The 14,767-nt window shown below is 43.8% G+C and overlaps 1 protein-coding gene across 1 annotated transcript in view; it reads left to right on the top strand.

The window, feature by feature from the left end:
• The window catches only part of PRTG (protogenin), a 113,127-nt gene that overhangs the window by 57,970 nt on the left and 40,390 nt on the right, over positions 1–14,767 (top strand). The window contains exons 9-11 of the mRNA XM_077829102.1: positions 1,213–1,377; positions 8,673–8,978; positions 11,758–11,946. Of these exons, the coding sequence (XP_077685228.1) occupies positions 1,213–1,377; positions 8,673–8,978; positions 11,758–11,946 (660 nt within the window). The remainder of the gene's footprint in view (positions 1–1,212; positions 1,378–8,672; positions 8,979–11,757; positions 11,947–14,767) is intronic.

Raw genomic sequence — 14,767 nt, forward strand, 5'->3', positions numbered from 1 at the left:
TGTTTTTTGTATTTTTAAAAGCAGAATATTTTACATTCAAATCAGGGGTCATGGTAGCAAGAAGAATAAGAGTCTGATGAGAATACATGTTGGAGTGTGTTAATTCCTTGTTAGTGATTTAGAAAAGGTACAAAGGGGATACTGATTGTGGTGGAAGGCAAGCCTTGTTCTCTATTATGGCTGTTTCATTAGGACCTCCACATGAGGCCTAGCAATCCATTCAATGAAAGAACAAGTCCTTTTAATTTGAGCTCAAGGATCTTGTTTAGCAGGTCAGAAATCGTGACATGCAATTCCTAATTAACAAGCCGTTAACTAGTCTGTTATGAGATGGTCATAATCTTGTCTAATTAAAATGCTATCAAGTTAATTCAGAAATGTGGGAAAACTTAATGGTGGAATTTGCCTTTCGTTTTGTTTATAAATTCAATTGTGAAGAGGAGGGGCTGGCTCTTAGAGAGTTTTGATTAAGTTGACGTGCATTTGGTGTGAATTGTTTGTTAAGCACAGCAGCTTTCGCCAAACGTATTCTACTTTGCAGCTTCTCTGTATAGGAATAAAGCCCGACAAAGACAAGGCCTGCTCTATACATTGCTATGCATATTTTAATATGAATTGCTGAGAATTTTTTTACAGCTCATTAAGGAGCAAAACATTTTTGAAGTTCATTCTGTACCAATCCCGTTGTCTTCTTTCTGAATTAGAGAAAAACGCATGTCAATCAAATTTAATAGAATTCCCAGGGCTAAAATGAGATCCTTTGCAGAATGACTTCTTTCTGTTTGTTTTGTTTTTTTAAACAGAATGGAGCCTCACATTCTTCAGTCTAATATATGAAGGCTCTGTAAATAGGTTTTGAAAAAGCACACTGGTTCTAAATAAGTAGAATTAAAGATTAGCTACAAATGATAAGGTTATTAGAGCTCGTCTGTTGTGTTACTGTACATTGGACACAGTTTGTTGTGACTAATTCGTGAAAAGATTTTGGAATAGATTAATGCAATTCAGCATCTTTTATTCAGAAAAAATCCTGAACCACTGTAATTTATAGCAAGACACAGTTACTTCCATTCACAAAAGAACTACATTGTAGGATTTTTATTTTTAAACAACCTTTAACTTGCATGACCATCATCCTGGCAGCAATGGATCATCTTGCGTTAAGAGACTGACAGCAATTTTTGTTTCTGTTAACTTCTTGTTTTATTCCAGGTTTAAATAATGAAGAGTATCAAGTGGTTATTGGAAATGACACAACTCATTACATTATTGATGACTTGGAACCAGCCAGCAATTACACGTTTTATATTGTGGCCTACATGCCCATGGGAGCCAGTCAGATGTCGGATCACGTGACTCAGCACACCCTTGAAGATGGTAAGTCAAATAAATATTGTAGAGCAAAATATGCATAATTATTTATCTATTTAAAACAGATGCGCAATCCTGTGCCACTGACATCACTGAAAGTTTTGGGTACATACAAAATTGAACTGGCCACTGAAATGAATGAAGATAAAAAACATGCTCTATTACAAAGGGTATATGTATTTTATGCTGAAAGAACATTCTTCTTCAAGTGCTGGTCCCTCTTTGTATTCCACTGTGAGTTCACATGCGTTCGAGTTTGGAGAATGCTTGCAGGTAGTGTCTGTTGGTCTGCACTTGTGCCCCTGCTCTCCTCCTGCTTTGCACTGAGGGTATAAGGGGTGGGGTGGGGCAGACCAACTGCCTCTCCAGTTCCTCCATTCTGCTGCATGACCTGAGTTGGAATCCTCATGTCTTTTCACTTTTTTCTGTAAATATATTCAAAGTTATAAATTATTCTTAGTTATTTAGTGTTAGAATCCACAATGGGGAAGTGCACTGAGAGACCAGGAGGGGACTTAGATTATGCTGAGGATACTGGGCTTAAACAACCTTCATCTCCTGCCCCTGCTTTTTGGTCAGCGGTGACCACCAGTGCTGCCCCAGAGAAGCAGATATCTCAACTAAATGCGGTATCTGCCACTCTTTTTTCCCAGCAGAACATGACAGGCAAGGCAGCTTGGGCTTTCAAAGTACCTTATGGAGCCCTCAATGAGGCCCTAGTCAGACCCAGGCTGGGCAGACCACCCTGAACAGTGGCCAGAGTCAGCAAGGAGGGCACCACTGGTACTATGTCTGACTCCAGAGTGCAGGAGGGGAAGGAACCTTTGGCTGGGCCCCTAATGAGAGTAAGGAGCACGCTCACAAACAAAACCAGAGTCCTCTAAGAGAAGAAATCCCTCTCTGACCCTGTACAAGTCGGGTGAGCCTTCATGCCCAAGCCATGAGGATTTAGGCCCTTCTAACCACATGAGCATGTTCAAAAGACTCATAGGAGCAAGACTCCTTCAGCACCAGCCTCTGCATCATCTTCAACACCGACTGCGGTGTCACCTAAAAATAAACGCTGGTCCTGAAGGAGTGGGAACTGCTGGTACTGTCAAAACTCACAAGGTCGGAGACTCATTCAGCACCATGGCCCCTTAAGGAATCACTATCTACACCTACTGTGATGGTATGGAGTGAAAAGATGCAACCTCTGAAGGTGCTTGTGACTTATACCTTTCCAGAGAATATCTTTGTCCTCCCGGACCCAACGTCTCCCTCGTTATTGGGACAAATCCTAACCAGGGAGACACACACACCTGCAGGAATCCAGGATTTTGAAAGAAATCTATCCTTTGTCCCATCCATTAGTCACAGTTTCTTCCCAACAGATCCAGCCGCGCAGCCAGTGGACCCAGATCTGACCATTGCATCTCTAGGAGAGTTCTCTAACCAGCTTCTCTCCCACCCAGGCAATTCAACCGAGACAGGGGATCGAAAATCTCCTGGAACTTGCCTTGCCCAATACAGACAGGAGATGTGTGGCTGGATCCAATGCCTTGGGAACCATCACAACCTGCTGTTGGCCCCTCCTACTGACTTGCTTGGGACCTTTGGAACCATTACACACGTTACCTGGAATCTGTCCACTCCAACAGGAAGTCTTACCACCCCTTTCCTCTAAGGGGACAGTCTGAACTCATGGAAGAAGGGGAAAACAAGCTGGTACCCCTGGTTCTGATGGGTATCATCCTCGTCACCTGATGAAATGGTCACTCCAGCCTCTCTGTCTCCTCCTGCTGATCATAGGCAGTTCCAGGAGCTCTTACAGAGGGTGGTAGAAGAGCTTTAAAACTCCTTAGGGGAGGTGCAGGACCGTCAACATAAGCTCCTAGATATCCTGCAACCTACAGGCTCCAGACGGGTTGCATTCCCAGTAAACGAAGCCATACTAGAACTGGCAAGGGCTGTATGACACAAACTGGCTACCTATGTCCCTACCCTCAAGAGGGCTGTCAAGGCTGATTCCTCACTCTGGCACTTTGAGTGCAGAAGGTGGGGGCCCACAAGGATTCTAAAAATTAATACTGGCTACTCCAGGCTTGTATTAAACTCCCAAGGTTACAGCTTCTCTCTGACCTTGGATGGGTAGATGCTGCCACCATCCAAGTGCAAAAAAAAAAAGCTTTGAGAACCCAGGAAGGCACACTTGGGAATTCCTTCCTGTGGGGTACCCTCAAGCCCTTTCACACATCCCCCTCCCCCCTGGTGAAGAGCTGAGAAAGAAAACAAAGGAAATGAGCTGTTGCCACCAGCTAATTAAACAACATGCACAAACCTCTTAGGACACAAAAATGCAATCCTGTTCTTAAAAAAAGGTAAAATTGTTTAAAAACAAAAAGAAAGACAATACATTTGGAACTTAGGCTTTTTGCTCGATTTAAAAAAAACAATTACAAGGATTAAGCATCAAGATAGCTCTCCTGAGGCCAACTTAAAGTTTACAAGCAAAACAAAAGCATCTGGGGTTAGCACAGAGGAGGCCAGAAGCCATGAAGAAATAAAAGAGATAAACCTAATCATGTCTTCCTAGACATTTCCTGATCTACTTACATATCTGGGGTTTCAAATGAGTAGTTTCCAGGTATGATCTAGTGATCTTTCATACCTGGCCACAGCTTTTTCCAGCATAGTTCCAGTCCTGTCTCTATTCTCCGGGAGTACAGCACAGACAGACAAAGGGGAAGTTTTTTCCCCAATTTTAAAAAGTTCTAGCCTTCCCATTGGCTCTTTTGGTCAGGTACCCACTCCCTCCCTTTTACCTATGGACTTTTTAACCCTTTACAGGTAAAGCAAGTAGAGAACAGCTACTAAGAGGGATTTTATAGCTAACTGTCTGGCTGGGAGTCCATAAAAGGGAGCTGCCCCTCCCTTCATTTATCACAAGGGCAGAGAAGCAGTACTTTGTCCCAGCTAAGGGAGTAGAGTTCTGGTTTACCCACCTTGCCCTGAACTCCTTAGTGGTTCAGGCAGACACAGAAAGATCCAGGCAACACAACACCCAAGGGCCATCCTCTCAGATAAGGAAGCCAAGTGCTTATGGGGAGAATGGTGTTTACATCTGCCAGCCTCCAGTTTAGAACCTCAAAGTATCAGGAAGACAGGGCTCAGTTTCAAGCACTTATTGATGAGAGCAGGCTAGTGGCCAGAACCGCTTTATGAGCTGCAGTTGGTGTGGCTGAAATGGCATCAAGATCCAGGACAACCAGCATTTTGAAGTGTTGGAAATCATGGCTACGCTCTTTGGGGTTTCCTGGGGAAGTTCAAAATACTCTTGAGGACTCGCCTTATGATGAGACAAGTCTTTTCAGTGAGAAGATGGATGAGTGTTTGCACTCCTTGAAAGACTCTAGGGCAACCCTCTACTTCCTGGATATATATACACCTGACCCAAAGAGAAAATATAATAAACAGCCCTACAAACCAAGGTCTTTACCACAACCCTTCTATCACCAGCATTCCTATGAGCCACCTCACAAATAACAGAAAATGCTGAGGTCAAGATACCCTGCACCTACCATTTCAGCCACAGCTACCCATCCTCACCCTCCAATCAAGATATACTTTTTGACATGATGCTATGGAGCTGTGAACCAATACTGATCCCATCTCCACATGATTCTGAGATCCATTTCAGGGGATACCTCGCAAAATTTTCCCACAATTGGGTGACAACAGAGGCGTGCTGGACATCATCCATTCCAGATTATCAAGTTTCTCTATGCACCTCCTCCAAAACGCGTTTCCCCATCCCTTTTCAGGGATCACTCTCATGAGGGGATCTTCCTTCAACATGTACAATCTCTTCTTCAGTGAGGAATAATACAGCACATACTTCCTTGACATCAGGAGAAAAGAATTCTATTCAAAATATTTCCTAGCCCCAAGAGGAAAGGAGGCTTGAGACCTATTCTCGACCTGTGTCAATTCGACGTTTTTATTCACAAACTGAAATTCCACATGGTTACGTTGGCATTAATAATACCATCCCTAGAAAAAGGCACATTGTTCACGGCTCTCAGTATGAAAGTTGCATACTTTCATGTGGCTATTCACCTCTCAGTATTCCTTACTGTTCTGTGCCATATGGCATCAAGTACTTATGTGATGCCATTTGTCAGACTCCACCTCTGTTGCTGGCAAGCTTGGCTCTGAACACTATATACATCGAGCGAGCACAGCATGAATACCATAGTGACAATTCCCTTTGAGGTGAGGGCCTCTCTGGCATGGTGGAAGGACCCTGGACATGTTGTATGGAAGTTCCCTTTCTGTCCTCCGCACCTAATAAGATGATAATTACAGATGCTGGGGAGCCCACATGAGCCATCACACAGCACGAGGCACGTGGATGCCTCGAGAAGCCAGAATGCACTTAAATCTTCTGGAATTGAGAGCAGTACAAGAGGCTTGCAAAGCATTCCTACCATTCATACATTCCCAGCACATCCTGATAATGTCAGAAAACATAACCACTGTTTTCTAAATAAACAAGCAGGGAGGGCGCGCTCCATCCCCCTCTGAATAGAAGCAGTCAGCTTATGAAACTGCTGCATACAGAACCACATGTCACCCTATTGGCAGTATACCTCTCGGGAACCCAGAATTAACCAGCAGACAGCCTCAACAGGCATTTTGCCACTGATCACGAGTGGGAGTTACATGATTCATTAGTAAATAGTATCTTTACTCAGTGGAGAACCCTCATTTGGAACCTGTTTGCATCTCAGGCAAACAGGAAGTTCAACATATACTGCTACAGGGGAGCTGAAGGTCAATGCTCCATGGGCAGTGCCCTCCTCCTTCCTTAGATCATTTTGGTTATGCTTTCCCTCTCATCCTGCTACTATCTCAGGGTCTACAGAAGATTTGTCTAGACAGGCCACAAGTCATCCTTGTGGCCCCCAGATGGCCCAGGTAATTCTGGTTTCCAAGTCTCCTACAAGTGTCATTCCATCCACTTATCAGTGTTTGGAACTTTCCAAATATCTTGACCCAGCAAAATGACAGGGTCAGGCAACCAAAGCCCAATGATCTTCATCTCATGACTTGGTGTTTGTTTGGACCTTGAGTCTGGAACATTCTTGTCCTGAAGCTGTGCAAATCATTCTTAACAGCAGAAAAGACTCCATCAGAAAATGTTACCTAGCTAAATGGAAACGTTTCTCTGCTTGGGCCTAACAAAACCATATATACAATCATAGAATCTTAGAAATGTAGGGCTGGAAGGGACCTAGAGGGATCATCAAGTGCAGCCTCCTGCGTTGGGGCAGAACCAAGTAAACCTAGACCATCCCGGATAGCTAAGTTCCCTGTGAGCTGCGCAGCTGTGTGGCGCACTATGCAGGCGCTCAGGGAACCCGCCCGGGGACCTGCTGGGGGAGAGGTGCCTCTCCCCTGGCCCCAACCTAGCCCGGCCCCCAACCTGCCATGGCCATGGCGGCCCCCCGGCCTCAACTATGCCACAGCCTGGACCTGCCGCAGCCGGGGCGGTGCAACCTGGACCCAACCGCGGCCAGGGGCAGCCCGGCCCAACCCTGGAGGCCTGGGGCAGCCCAGCCCAACCCCGAACCCGGGAGGCCTGGGGCAGCCTGGCCCGAACCTATCACAGGGCGCACCCTCCCTGAACCCAGCCCTGGTCCGAACCTGCAGGGGCCGAGGGAGGGGTGTCTATCCTGTGGCCCCAGCCCTGGAGCTGTCGCGGCGGGGAGAGGTGCCTCTCCCCCCCAGCCCAGGTGCTGCTGCGGGGAAAGAGAGCTGAGGGGAGTCCTCTTTGCCCACTGTATCCCCGGAGCACCCTCCTACACCCCAAATCTCTCATCGCTGGCTGCACCTCAAGCCCACACCCCCAGCCGGAGTCCTCATACCCCTGCACCCCAACCCTCTGCCCCAGCCCTGAGCCCTCTCCCACGCTCTGCACCCCTCCACCCTATCCCCACCACATGAACTTTGTTATGTGCACCGATATGAAGGTGATGTGTCACATATCACCTCCATATTGGTGCACATAACAAAATTCATTCTGCACCTGGGGGGGAAAAATTAGAGGGAACACTGCCTGATAGATGTTCTTAAAAACCTCCAGTGATCGAGATTCCACTGCCTCCCTTAGAAGCCTAATTTCCCTTATAATAAGAAAATGTTGCTAATATCTAACCTAAATCTCTCTTGCTGCAGATTAAGCCCATTACTTGTTGTCCTACCTTCAAGGGACATGGAGAACAATTGATCCCCATTCTCTTTATCACAACTCAACATATTTGAAGACTCTTATCAGGTCCCCCTTCAGTCTTCTTTTCTCAAGACTAAACATGCCCAGTTTTTTAAACCTTTCCTCATAGGTCAGGTTTTCTAAACCTTTTACCATTTTATATCTAAACCTTTTAATCATTATTGTTGCTCTCCTCTGGTTATCTCCAGAGGCAGTTCAAAATAGCAGGAATATCTACTGTCGTCTTACCCTCAAAACAAAGTGCCTTTTCCCTAGCTCTCTGTAGGTTCACCTGGTGGCAATTAGGGCGTCACCCAGCCACAAACAGTTTTTGGATCTTTACCCATCAGGTAACAGCCAGGTGTCTGAAATGTCTGATAGAACCTCTCTGCCAGTAAAGAACCCCTCACTGGGACATGTGTCTCTCTCATTTTGTTAGCAGCGAGAGATTCATTGTTTGCTCACACAGAATCTGTATTGTTCACAAACATCTGAAATGATCAGATATGTAACCTAAACTGTATATTCATTGCATTTTCTTTAGCTTTGAATGGAAATCCATTCCTACCTAAAAGGATATATTAAAAAAAAGAGGGACTTTTATTCTTTGAGTGGAATGTGCTTATTGCAAAGATCTCAAATGTTGAGAAAAAACTCTCTCCCTATTTCCTTTGCTGTTATCTAGTTAACACGTGCTTTATTGCTGCAACAAAAATGTGCTCACTTTGGACCCAATTCTGCAAGATGCTGTTACAATCAACTCCTATTGAAATTAGTAGGAGACAAAGTACTGAGCATCTTCTAGGATCAGGTTTATTGTGGTCACTATTGTATACAGAAGGTAGAAATATAACCAATTTCACGTTATTTAAAAAATAAATAAATTGGATTCACCAGACTTTCTTTGGCTGGCAGCCTAATAATATTCTAGGGAAATTTTATTGAAGGGCACAGTAATAAAACAGTTGCTTAAGGGGTTTGTGTTTTATATATTATGGTTTTTTTTACGTACATCAAGTTTTCAAAACTTTATTTCCTTTATTTTTAGTTCCTTTGAGAGCTCCTGAAATCAGTTTGACAAGTCGAAGTCCCACAGATATTCTCATCTCCTGGCTGCCTATCCCAGCCAAATACAGGCGAGGCCAAGTGGTCTCGTATCGTGTATCTTTTCGCCTCAATGCAGAAAGCACTATCCAAGTTCTGGAGCTTCCAGGGACCACAAATGAGTATCTCCTGGGAGGCCTGAAGCCTGATAGTGTCTACTTGGTTCGTATTACTGCAGCAACGAGGATAGGCTGGGGAGAAGCCTCTCTGTGGACTTCCCACCGGACCCCCAAAGCCACAAGTGTGAAAGGTGATTCTCTTTTCCTAAAATTCCTTGGATAAAAGTTCAGTGTGGGCCTGATCCAGATCTTATTAAAGAAAACGGAAAGACTCCAACTGACTTCAGTGTGGACCAGACCACTGTTAGAAGTTCTGCATTTTTATTTAGTGAATTTCAGATGATGATTTCCTGCCATGTTGTGCAGATTTGAAATACAATGTTTTTCTGGGTGGGGGAGAGAGTAGGTGAATTTTTTTTGGAGTGCTGCAGCAGATATTGCTAAGACCCTCATTTTGTGTGTGGAATCTCGAGAGCTCAAGCTGCTTAACCTACTCGGTGTTTCAATCAATTAATTAATTTAGATCAGTCTTGCTTCTGAGACACAATTTGAATTATACCTAACTATTTTAATTAATCTGTACTACGTGGGGCCTTTTGCATGGTGTTGAAGGCAAAGAGCTGATCTGTCACTGTGTTGGTCTGAGTTCTTTTCATATTTGATATATCCAAGTTTGACATTTCATTTTATGGGGCATTAAGCCATGTTTCTAAGCCAGAAGCAGCTCAAGCATGTTAGCATTTGGCCTCCTTAACAATGATGTTGAAGTCTCTTGCATAAATATAATTTAAAAAATGGAGTGCGAAAAATTGTGGTTGCAAATCAGGGGATTTACACATACCAGCTGTGCATGTGGCTACTTGAAGTGCATACATCAATATAGTCACGTTTGTGCCTATATTTTTCTGCATATGTCAGTCAGCCTCATTTTTTGATCCATTAGTCCTCAATCTGATCCAGTGTGTTTTACAGTAGTGTAAATCAAGCTTATTACTCAGTAATAACACTTATGAAAGCACTAAACTTCAGCAAGAATATGATATTCAGAAACTTGTAGGTTTTTGTGTAAAGGTTTATTTCTTAAATGTACTTAATGAGGCAGTAGCCTAGGTAGACCATATTTGATATTGGGTGATGTAATCAATTATTAAATTCTTATGCTTGGGGCAGAGGGGAAGTAGGAGGTTATGATAGAATCACAGAAATGTAGGGCTGGAAGGGACTGCAAAAGGTCTTGACAAATCCATGCTGGCTATTCCTTAGAACTCTGTTATCCTCTAGGTGTTTACAAATTGATTGTTTAATAATTTGTTCTAGTATTTTTCCAGGTATTGAAGTTAGAATTCCCTGTTCTAGAATTCCCTGGGTCCTCTTTGTTCACCTTTGTAAAGATAGTACTGTGTTTGCCCTTCTCCAGTCCTCTGGGACATCATCTGTCCTCCATGAGCTCTTGAATATAGTTGCTAACAGTTCCAAGATTGCTTCAGCTAGTACCTTAAGTACCCTAGGATGAATTTCATCAGGCCCTGCTGATTTGAATACATCTAACTTATTTAAATATTCTGTAACCTGTCCTTTCCCTATTTTGGCTTGCATTCCTCCCCCCCTGTTGTTAATATTACTTTTGTTCAGTATCTATCTGATCACTGTTAATCCTTTTAGTGAAGACTGAAGTAAAATAGTCATTAAATAAACACCTCAGCCTTCTTGATGTCATCAGTTATTAGCTCTCCTTCCGTGCCTATTACTCAGTAGAGTAGATGACTTACACTTCCCTATGTCTTTCTCTTCCTCCTAATGTATTCAATTCTTCTTATTGCCTTTTATGTCCCTTGCTAGGAGTAACTGATTTTGGGCCTTAACCTTTCTGGTTTTTGTTCCTACACGCTTGTGTTATTCTTTTGTACTTCTCTTCAGCAATTCATCCATATTTCCACTTTTTATAGGTTTCTTTTTTGATTTTCAGGTCATCCATATTCTTCCTGGATCACTATTCTTCCTATCTTTCCTTTACATCAAGATAGGTTGCAATTGTGCCTTTAGTATTGTCTCCTTGAGAAGCTGCCAGCTCTCCTGAACTCCTTTATTCTTTAGAATTTCTTCCCTGGGAACCCATTCCTCCCTGTTGGTCAGAATCATGTCTAAAATGGCTGTCCACCGGTACATCCTCCACTTTCTGAAAGAAAAAAAGTTGTCCCCAATACATTCCAAGAACTTATTGTAAGTTTTGTATTTTGCCATATTACTTCTCTAACAGATATCTGGGTATTTGAAGTCTCCCATTATTACCATGTCTTGTGTTTTGGATTTTTCTGTTGTTCTAGAAATGCCTCATCCACCTCCTGTTCCTGATTTGGTGGTCTATAATAAACCCCTACCATTATGTCATCCCTGTTTTTCCCCCTTTTATCTTTATCCGGAGACTTTCAACTTCTCTGCCTTCAACTCTCTGCCTTCTGCATCTCAGAACAAGTATATATATTCTTGATGTATAATGCAACACTTCCTCCTTTTTTTCCCTGCTTGACCTTCTTGAACAAGCTATCAATTATTCCAGCTCTGAATAATTTTAAAACATGAGTAGTGACTGTTTCATTTTTATAGACAGACACCAAAGTTTAATCTGGACTTAATCTGTGCTCGGTCAAATGCATCTTGTGGGGACTTTAGTTTAAAACAAAACTAAAATAACCTAACTCAAAGTTTAATTCTCCATTATAAAAATGTTAAATTACAAAGTGACCCTTTCTCCAAGATAGCCCAGATTGATATGCTTTTAGATAGGTGGCATAGATAAGGCTGGCCTACATTATACAGTATCAATTATATAATTATACAGCTGGGCTGGAACCAGAACCCCAGTTCTGAGTAATCTTGAGCTTTGGGGTTTGAAATGTTGAATCTTGAAGAAATGTGTTTGCAAGAATTGTTTATTTCTAATATGTAAAAATATATAATTTCTTACCTTAGCACCAAAGTCTCCTGAGCTGAGTTTGGAACCACTGAACTGTACAATCATTACAGTGAGGTGGCATCAGGACTCTGAGGATACAGCAACTATTGAAGGGTACAAATTGTACTACAAGGAAGAAGGCCAGCAGGAGAATGGACCAATTCTACTGGCTGCCAGTGACCTTGTGTATACTCTCAGTGGTTTGGGTGAGTACATGCATTAATTGTCTAACACTTTGTCAGGCAAAAATGACACACTCCAGAACAGTTGCGGTAGAAAATCAAGTCAAATGACATCTAAATAGGAGCTGAAAGTTTTTTTAACTTTTAGGATCATACCATAACATTCTGTACAAGGCAGCAAGATTAGGTTAGACTACTTATTTCCCCCGTAATAGGAATCTTAAGTGTGAGCTACATTGCTGTCAAACTAATCCAGTTCTTGAATATATATTTACCAGCTTTAAAATTAAAATTAAATTTGTCACCGTGTATAATTGGGAATATAAATTTGCCAGGTCATTTATCAGAACCTTTGAGGCTGTCAGTTACTAAAACAGTTTTGACCAGCAATCTATAAGGAATACAAGTCACTTTCTGAATGGTAATCTGCTTTTATATCTCTGTAACTGGTCTATTAGAATTGAAATATTACTACAAAGGATCGAGGATTGATCTCTTTACTATTTCTAGCAATGTATTGACCACCAACAGTTGGCTCAGCATAGTATAGTTTTAGTGCCCAATCCTGCAAATACTTGCTAGTAGGCATGCTTACTACCATGCATCATCCAATTTGTAACATAAAGCATTTGCAGGATTGGGTATGGAAAAGAAGACACGGGGCCTGATCCAAAGCCTGTTTTAAATCAACTAGAGTCTTCCCACTGATTGATCTTAGCGGGCTTTGGATTAGACCCACAGTTCCTTCCCTATAGCGCTTATAGTCAATGTCAGTCATAAGCATACAGTTCAAACAAGCAAAGTAGACGCGTAGGTTGAAGTTGCCCTGTTTGTTTACGCAACAGGGGGATTCAAATTTTCTTTAAAGATGTGATCTGTAGTAAAATCTGCAAAATCACTGCAAGGCTTGACACTTCATGTTCTTAATGTGTCAAGATGGTTTACTTTTACTTCGGACAGGATGGAGAATTAATCTTGACTAAATTATCAAAATTGACCTGTAGTCTTAACTAGGTCAAATGGCCTCTGCTATAGATAGCCCAGACGTTATGTTAAGGAGAGACTGAGGAAAGCATTCTGCTCTGTTAACTGGACAACTGACCATCTGCAACCACTTCTATCCAGAGCATCTGGCAGCAGCTGACTGTTTAACAGAGCAGTGAGACCAAAAGAGAGGAGCTTAGGAGGAGATGGTGCTTCTGGGTCTTAAGAAGTAAATTCTTTTTTTTTTTTTTGGGGGGGGGGGGGGTCTTCTCATTATGCAGTTGACAAAACTATATTCCAAACACATGTAAACTCTAAAGGACTGTGTAGCCCTTTTCACATAGAATTTCTTCGTTCAACAATTTTCCTCTGATCAGATGTGTTTCGAAGAATGGTGCAAACAAAATATTTTGCCCCCCCCACACATTTTTTCCATTAAGGTATCATCTCTGATGGTTTCTTTTACTAATAAGCATTTAGGGAGAAGTGGAAACTTCTTAGACCAATCAAATCTGCACATGTAAAATCTGTAATTTGCCATATTGTGTCCCAAATTTTTTAAATTATAGATGTGCAAAAATTCACATTCACAATTTGTACATGCTGTCATAGTAATTGTGTACACATGGTTTTGAAAATATGGGCCTGCATCACTCTAACTTACTTACTTACAAGTATCTAAAACTGGACATTATGGCTCAGATTAAGGTTACATGGATGAATCCTTCCCCTCCACCCCCCCCCCCCCCGGCCGTGCATCATCTATGCTGCCATAGGATGGATGTATTGATTACATAGTATTCTTCAAGAAGATTCAGAGTAAGTGCTAGTGTGCTGACTTTTAACAAGTTGTGGCTAAAGATTTATTGAATGTGCCTTTCAACTGCGGCCCGCAGGCCACATCCAGCCCGTCCTGCCCAGCCCCTAAGCTCCTGGCCTGGGAGGCTGTCCCCCCGGCCCCTCTCCTGCTGTCCCCCATCCCCTGCTGCCATGCAGCGCAATTCTCTGTACTGCGCGGTGAGGCTGCCTGTCCTGGTGCAGCCGTGCTGCCAGCCACCGGTGCTCCAGGCACGTGGTGGTGATGGGGGGGTTGGATAGAGGGCAGAGGGGTTCAGGGCATGGTCAGGGGTGTGGATAGGGGTTGGGGTAGTCAGAGCGGAATGGGGGCAGGGGTCCCGGGGGGCAGTCAGGAAGGAGAGGAGGGGTTGGATGGGGCGGCAGGGGGCAGTCATGGGACAGGGAGCGGGGGGGGGTGAATGGGGCAGGGTTTCGGGGGGGAGCAGTTGGGAAGGAGAGCGGTTGGTTGAATGGGGTGGTGGGAGGCAGTTAGGAGAGAGGGGTCCGGGGGTGGTCAGGGAGAAACCGTGGTTGGATGGGGCAGGGGTCCTGGGGGGGCAGTCAGGAAGGAGAGGGGGGCGTTGGATGCAGTGGCAGGGGGCAGGTAGGGGTGGGGGGTCCAGGGGCGGTCAGGGCACTGAGAGCTGGGGGGGTGGATGGGGCAGGGATCTCTGGGGGGCCGTCAGAGGACAGGAGGTGTTGGATGGGGCAGGACTCCCGGGGGGGGCTGTCAGGGGGCGAGAAGCGGGGGGGAGGGGTGTCGGATAGGGGGCAGGAACCGGCCCACGCCTGGCTGTCTGGGGAGATACAGCCTCCCCTAACCGGTCCTCCATACAATTTCAGAAAGCTGATGCAGCCGTCAGGCCAAAAAGTTTGCCCGCCCCTGAAATATAGGCATTCTTCTTTTTTTCCCCTTACTATCTAAGCGAAACATCCAAGTCACAAACTGCTGCATTTTCAAAGGGGTTTCCATTTGGCCTGTGAAATTTTACTTAGGCAGTTTTTCACACCTAAGTTTTTTACA

The sequence above is a fragment of the Eretmochelys imbricata genome, chromosome 10 (assembly GCF_965152235.1).
Source record: "Eretmochelys imbricata isolate rEreImb1 chromosome 10, rEreImb1.hap1, whole genome shotgun sequence".
In the NCBI taxonomy this organism is placed as follows: domain Eukaryota; kingdom Metazoa; phylum Chordata; order Testudines; family Cheloniidae; genus Eretmochelys; species Eretmochelys imbricata.